At 35.9% G+C, this 8,142-nt stretch overlaps 1 protein-coding gene across 1 annotated transcript; it reads right to left on the bottom strand.

The window, feature by feature from the left end:
- Nucleotides 1-1,469: 1,469 nt before the first annotated feature.
- LOC149830359 (IRK-interacting protein-like) lies at nt 1,470-4,456 on the bottom strand. Its single transcript, XM_090015796.1, has 2 exons — nt 3,886-4,456; nt 1,470-3,159 (listed from the first exon to the last, which is right to left on the bottom strand). The coding sequence occupies exons 1-2, from the start codon at nt 4,093-4,095 to the stop codon at nt 1,609-1,611; spliced, it is 1,761 nt and encodes a 586-aa protein (XP_089871922.1). The 5' UTR covers nt 4,096-4,456; the 3' UTR covers nt 1,470-1,608.
- Nucleotides 4,457-8,142: the final 3,686 nt, after the last annotated feature.

Genomic DNA, 8,142 nt, shown 5'->3' with positions numbered 1-8,142 from the left:
AATATTAAAAAAATTGAGTAATTTGAGAAAAAATAGAATTGATATTTTTTTATATATAAATGCTTCAATGTCATATTAGATCTAATTATGAAAGTTTATCAAAAAATTATAGATTTTAGCCTCAAATATGAATATCAAATTGGATCTAAGTACAAAAAAAAAGTGTTTAAATTTTGGGCAATTTAAGAAAAAATAAGAATTCATATTTTTTATATATAAATGCAAAAACCATAAATAAATCATAAAACCTTAAAATGCAAAAAAAAAAACAATAAATAAACCAAAAAAACTAAACTACAAGAAAAATAAACCATAAAATTAAATAAAAAGCCCTAATTCAAACTGTAATAAAAAAAACAAAAAACCATTCCTAATCAAATTAACTATAAAAAACTTTAGTTAAAAAACATGATTCAAAACATTAATAAAAGTTAAAAAAACTCTAATAAAATAAAAGAAAACCCAAATCAAATTAACTATGAAAAGCCCTAATTTAAAAAAAGAATTTTGATTCAAATCCATAATAAAAGAAAATCAAATATACAACCTTGATCAAATTAACTATAAGAACCCTAATTTAAGAAATTTGATTTAAAGCCCTAATAAAATAAAATCAAAGAAAAAACCTAATGAAATCCAATAAAAGCCCTAATCAAATAAAATCAAAGAAAAAAACCTAATGAAATCCAATAAAAGCCCTAATCAAATTAACTAGAAAATCAAAGGAAAAAATACTAATCAAAGCCCTATGAAAGAAATTTTTTATCCAGAAACCTAATCAAAGATCTAATTAGAGCCTTAGAGCCCTAATTAGAGAGAACAAGAACAAGAACAAGAACAAGAACAAGAACAAGAACAAGAACAAGAACAGAGAGGGTGGATTTCACCATTCCACGGATGCGGCGAACATACACTTTGATCACCATGGCGTCCTGCACAATTAAACGCACCATGAAGGATAGCATTACTTTAAAAATATTTTTATTCCCATGAAAGGGCTACTATAGTTCCCTTTTTTTACCCAGTTTTTTTGTGATAAGTGACTGTGTTGCTGATTGGTTATCCTAAATATAATTAGAAGGAAAATACAACGGCTTGACATCACAATATGCATGTACATAAACAGTCTTGTCTAAACAATGGGTCCCCAGCTATGTGACATGGATATGAATACTTTTATGAAGTTTCCAATATGACTTTTAAAGGAATTGGCAAAATGGAGAATCCGTATGACATAGGTCCTCAATTCACAAGTAGCTTGATGCATGTATTTTAATCAAGAGATCTTCAACACAAAGCACTACCATGCAAGGCCCCTGTCCTAACCACAAAAATGAATTGCAACAGAGAGAGAGAGAGAGAGAGAGAGAGAGAGAGAGAGAGAGAGAGAGAGAGAGAGAGAGAGAGAGAGAGAGAGCAACTGATGCACATTAAGCGCATAAGGAGTTGAAAAAGAAAAACAATGATGACCAAAGAAAAAACCATTAAAAAATTATTGAAGCAAAACTTCTTAGCTTATCGGTGTGAAGTTTTGCTGTTCACTCACAAGGAAAAAATGAAATACCAAGCCTAAATATGCAACAGATCAAAGGAGAAAGGAATGAGCACTCAATTTACAGTTCTATGTCTGCACAGCACCTTGCATCTTAGTACCTTATCATGAACATAAAACCCAGGTGTCACCATAATCCTTACCCTTGATGGGGTTGTTAGTCTCTTCTTCCCTAACAGAATATCATCCATGTAAAGAGGATCAAAGTTTCTATTCTCTTCAACCCTCAGTATTGACAATGGAGGATTGAAGGAGAAGGCAAGAAGATGGAGCAGCCACACACATTTTGCTGCAATGAAGAATGACTGCAACAATTGCTCAGGCCACGGTCGCGACCAATTCAGGATAGAAATGATGCAACTCATCTTCTGATCACAAAACCTACTGAAGTCTTCACTGTAGTATTTAGTCCCTTTCCTCAGCACTTCATTCCAACTTAAATTTCTCAAAGCAACAAATGCTTCAAATTTTGATTGGCGATACTTGTGCGGGTCTAAAATCATTGTGCATCCATTCTTTTGGAACACACTGTTCTCAAATTCTTGATATAAGGCCTGGTTCAGTATTGCTTCCAAATGGTACAAGGCCCCTCTAGTGGGTTTCAAGCTCATGGTAAGATTATATGGCTTTAGTAGTAATTTGAGTTTCTCCATCAGATCATCATCAGTTTCTTCAATCTGGCTTACAAGAGTTCGACAAAATTGTTTGAGCGAAAGCCGTGCTTCGGACACTATCTGCAAGAACCCTTCCACCATTACTTCATGGCTCACAGGCATAGAATTATCTTTGTTACTGTTGGATTTTCCTTTCTTTGTGAGATTTGCTTTCTCAGGAATCAGTGCATCCTTTCCCTGCATTGCACGTTTCAGAGCTTGCTTCAGATCTTCACAGTATGCTTCTAAATGAGCAAGCTTCTGTTTGAGTTCCATCACTGAAGATTTCATTTCTGATGCTTCCATCAATGCTGCATCTCTATTCTCATTTGCTTCCATAAGCTCCTTCTTTAACGATTCAAACGACAATATTCGCCATTCCTTTAGAACATCGGAGGCATCCATAGATTCAGCTCTGTTCACTTTTGCAGTTTCAGCCTTTGTTTTCTTCTTCAAGCGAGGAAATAACCAAGAAAAGAGTGGAGCAGTTTTGTTTTTTGGAGATGTATGTAAGGAGAAATTGGGATCAGTCGCAGGCCCGACAATGTTTATAGGATTGGTATGATTGCTGTTCCTATCAGTACCCTTACTGATACTTGCAGGCCTGCATTGATCACAGGACATAACCGTCCTGAATTCCCCAGAACTTGTTCTTCTACCTGATCTAACAAGCTCATTTCCTGGTGAGGCTTGCAGTGCACTCATGTAATTGAGCGAAGAACTAGTATAAAGTTTATGATCATCTTCTGAACATATGTGCTGCTCTCTGCTAAACAAACCAGAAGACAGTCTTCCTGTCACTCTTTTGGTGTCGGGAAAATCCTCTTCATTATCATCATCACACTCTTCATCCTCTTCCTGAAGTCTCCCATCAATGCCGTTCTCATTCTCGGAAAGCCTCTGCAAATCTGATAGTTTATGATGGTATCCAGGTAGAGCCTCTTCTTCATAAGTCTGTCAATGAGCCGTGAATTAAAATCATGGATTGTCACCAATAGGCCACATACAAGCTATCAAAAACACAATTAAATCCAACAAACTTGGAAAATCTTTATAATAAAAATACAGGAATGTATTGGTTTACACTGTGCATTAGAAGAAAAAAAATAATCAAGCTTCAATCCACCAACCATTTTGAAAATCATATTCAACAACGACAAATCAGACGTGGTTGAACTGTTTTGAATAGAGAAAGCACATTTACTATAAAAGGGAGGAAAAGATTCCATGTTTCTTGACTACGGTAATTTGTGAAGTACTGAAACTTATAGAAAAGCTTAAGAAGGTTATCTGAGAAAAAAGAAAAGAAGGCATTCATTCTGCCCCTCCTGAGGAACAAAAATGTTAAACAGACATTAAAACCATTATGCAAAATGTTCACTTTTTTGGTTTAGTTTGATATCATATTTTCCCTGAATTTGATAAATATCAGTAGTTTCTCTTTTCAAATTATAACTGCTGTGAGAGAACAGAAATACCATTGAGAAAACATGAAACCATAAACCTTCAAAGAGCAGACATGGCCTTCTGAGAAACCAATAAAACAATCACACTTATATCTGAAAGATCTGAAAACTAAATAAAAATAAAAGAAAAAATAACATAAATCATATATTTGTACCAAAAACTATGTAAACAAATTCAAGGAATAAAAACCACAATGGAGCAAGAAGCTCTTACCGGCGTAAAAACAGGATAGTCCTGAGCAGAAAATTGCTTGGATGAACGTGACCCACAAGGAGAAGCACAACTCTGCACCTTGAGATTGGCAGGACTGTTCCCTTGGAGCAATGTAGCATGAAGAGCCCTGAGCTCCACAGCTTTTGCAATGGCTACCTGAATTTCCTGCTTGCTAACTTCCTGGCCGTTTTGCAACACTGGGGAAGCCATGAATATAGCAAAAACTATCCAGAACGGGCAGTTGAATTTGTCAGGGAATGAAAACCATGAGCACCATGAATGAAATAGTGAACACACAAACAGAGAAGAGCCAGAACCTCTCAAGGATTGAAAACCATGAACGCCATCAATGAAATAATGAAAACCCACAAAGAGAAAGACGCAAAATCCTTCTCAGAGAATGAAAACCATGAAGAAAAGAATGAGTCAATCAAGAACGAGAAGCAGAGAACATTCAGAGTGTCCCAGAGAATGAGCACCATGAAAGCAAACACTGGTTTGGAATGAGAAATGGGTCAGTGTGGCTGGCAAAGGGATCACAACCAGGGAAGGATACAGGGAACTCAGGAACAAAAAGGAAGCAAAGTAAGGGAGAAAAATAAAGGGTCAGAATGAAAGATGGTAGTATCCATTCTATTTGTCCTGGTGCTTGAGGGAACCATGATGGTGAATGCTGCAATATGCCATTTTTCACCTCCCAGTTTCACCAGTCTTTCCCTGTTAAAATAAACAGTGAAAGCCAGAGCTACCCTTGTACAGATGAGGATTCATACAATTAACTGTCTCTTTAAATGACATATTTAATGCGAACCAGACCCTGCATAGGCATAAATAATAGGCTTAGAAAGACGGAAAGAATAAATCTTTCTTGGCCAGTCTTGAGATCAATGGGTCTGTGGATTCCTGAAGACCATTTACTGCCTTGGTGACCATTCTAAGTGAAAAAACAGTGACACGATCCAACAATTAAATATGTATGCTCTTTATGAAAAGCTGAGAATATATGCTGCTTTATTAAAAAAAAAAACGCATTAGAATACTAATACAGTAAAATTGTCTGCTTTTTACCGAAAACAAAAACAAAAAAAAATACTGTCAGCGGAGCTTAAATGTAAATTAATAAACTGTGAAAAATAATAATGAAAATAAAAACTTAAAAGAGCTAATGGAACCAAGAACCAGATGCGGGTCATGGAAGCTCAGTCAAGTGTGGGGGATTAGAGGAGGAAATTGAGTCAATCAATGTAAGGGTGACTGATGGGGGCTATTCCAACAGTAACAATGTTCAAATAGAAAGAGACTGTCACTTGGGGATGAATGGATTTCTTTGAGGGATTTGTCCCAAAACTTGAACTCGTTACAAATTTATAAATGCAATCAAAGGGTATGTAAAATATACAGATATACAGAAACAATAACATTACAAGAAAAACATTAAAATTGTAAGTGAGTTGAGAGTGTGGACCTTCCTGGTGATTTCGAGCGTAACAATGTGTTCTTCACCCCCACAATAATGTTGCATCCTGACACTGCCGAAAGCAGTTTGTGCATGCGGGTGTATCGATGTAGGAATCGAACGCCAGTGACGTCAAACCGGAGCACCCCTTTCACGCCAAGGACTCATCACCGAAAAAGAAGCAGCAAAAAGGTCAGTTTATTTTTTGTTTTAGATAAATAAGTGAACCAAGGGTTCTCGATTTGCGAAAACTAAAAAAAAAAAAAAACAGGCAAAAGAAAGAGGATTCGGCCCTCTTTGGTTTCATTTTTTCGATAGAGAAGAAAAGAAATCACCACCAATGGTGATCGAACACCAATGGTGGCCCGATCATTCTCTCCCTCTCTATGTGCGTCGGCATCTTTCTTGGCTCGAACCTCCTAATTTCACGACAAGGGTCGCAATGTCGAAAAAAAAAGAAGAGGAAGAGGGTTCGATTGCTGCCCTCTTCCCTCCTTCTTTTTGGCATCCGCCCTCTCACCAAAGAGTGACTGCAATGGCAGAGGGCAGGGACTGAAAAAAAAATCATTGCTCGCAGGGCTGACAACCCCATCGAAGAACTAAAAAACATGCCTGAAATCCATTTTACACGAGGTTTTCCACCAGTTCATCGGCAAAAAAAAAAAAAACCCACCACATGGAGCGATAGATGAACAAAAAAAAGAAGAGGGGGAAAAGGGCTTTTACCTTGCCGGTGCCTAGGCGTTGTTGGACAGGCCAGAGGAGTTGATCGAACTTCCTCGTCCCTGTCTCCACCATCAGCCATTAAAAGAGGAGGACGATGACTCATCAAAAAATCTCACGTGTCGATGCTCCTCCAAGCATAGGGTGGCTCAATCCCACCCTTAAGCAGCGACTCACCGGTAGAGAGACCGAGCTGCCACCTGTTGCCAAAAAATCCCTCACCGAAAAACCCAATGCGGCTCCAACTGCCGTTCCCCTCTCTCAAAGAAAAGAACAAAAAAAAAAACTGAAAGGTGGAACCCTAATCAGGTTTTCCCTTTCATTTTTTACGTATAAGCTTTCACTTATAAAAAAAAGTTCAATTTGAAACTGAAATTTCCTGAAAATTTCGAAAAAGGGTCTCTTTAACATGTTAATTCGGTTTTTTTGTAAAAAACAGAAAATCAGTACACCAACTTTTTTGAAATTACAGAAAAGTGATTCTCTTCTTTTTTGTTAAACTTAGAAAATTTCAAACATATATATAGTCTTCTGGATAATTACAAAAGGCTACTAATATTTTTAGAAATTACAAAAAGAGGGTTGAATCTTTCTATTTAACTCAAAAAACATTTATTTTGAAGTTTTTGTTTTCATTTTTGCTTAGAAAGGCTTTTGCTTTTCTAAAAATTGTAGAAAGGTGGTTTATCCTTTTTGATAAACTCAAAAATTTCAGAAAGTGTTCTGCTTTATTGAATTTTTGCAGAACATAGCATTTAATCTTTTCTGAAATTATAGAAAGAGGGTTAAAAACTTTCTGTTTAACTCAAAAAGTTGCAGAAAGAGGTTTATATATTTTTGCTTACATAAAGCCTCTTCTTTTATTTTCTAAAATTGCAGAAAAGTGGTCCTGGGTTTCTAAAAAGCACCCAGTGCTTGTTTGTATTAAAAGTATTTAGAATTTAGCATTTTTGTCCATATTCTTGCACGTTTAAGTATCTTACTACATGCTAAATTCGTTTAGAAGGATCAAAACTAGTTATATTTATAAATCTTAGTTAAAATAAGCTTTGTTAATTCTAATATTTGTTTATTAGGAATATGACAAATAGAATAGTCATGGCTGAGTTGTCCAAAATTGAAAAATTCAATAGGATGAATTTTAAAAAATAGAGAAGGAAGATGGAATATCTATTAACACATGACAAGACTCTCTCTACATTGAATACTGTAAAATCTTCACTAACTGATAAATCGAGTGAAGAAGAGAAGAAAACTCATAATAAGTTTATCGAAGATGATCAACTTCATCGAGCAACTCTTCTAACATTTATGCAAGATGACCTCATCCGGGTATTTGAAGACTTTGACACTGCAAAAAGAATAACGAAAAAAGTTAGAAAGAAGTATGATATGACTTCAGAGATGCACATTCAACTTCTTCTAGAGCAATACAACTCATGTAGGATAAAAGAATCAGACAACATAGTCGATCATGTGAATTGAATGCTGGTAATGGCTAAGGACTTAGCCATAGCTGAAAATGATATTCTTGAGCGAATGCAAATCTGTACCATACTGAACAACTTTCTTTCAACTTGAAAAAATGGTGTCAATTGTCATGAGATTAAACCAAAAAAGCCTTACTCTAACTGAGCTCCCTCTGCAATTAGCCCTTGAGCAAGAACACATGTCAAAAGACAGGGAGGGAGAAGTTATGAATACCCAAAATTTCTTCATGGCAACCTTTCACAAGTTCAAGCCTAATGGCACATTCTTTAAAAAAATTTAAGAAGAATAAATTAAACAAGAAGCGTCTAGTGCAAACCAAGAACTCCAAGACTGCAACTAGGGGAGCATATTTTTCTTGCAAAAAAGTTGGGCATTTCAAGAATATTTGCCCAAGTAGAACAAAAAAAGAGAATCCAAGAAATCAAGTAAATAGAGAACGAGAAATAGTATGCACTGTGTCTAAATCATTGATCGCAAATAGTGATCTCTCAGGGTGGTGAATTGATTTAGGGGTGACGTGATATGTGTCTAAGTCAAAAGAAGGACTTGTGAAAATGCTGAAGTTGAAGCTTAGAGATCATAAAGTG

This window comes from Nuphar pumila, chromosome 8 (assembly GCF_984573655.1).
Source record: "Nuphar pumila chromosome 8, dmNupPumi1.hap1.1, whole genome shotgun sequence".
Lineage (NCBI taxonomy): Eukaryota > Viridiplantae > Streptophyta > Magnoliopsida > Nymphaeales > Nymphaeaceae > Nuphar > Nuphar pumila.
This window is presented reverse-complemented; position numbering and strand designations above follow the sequence as displayed.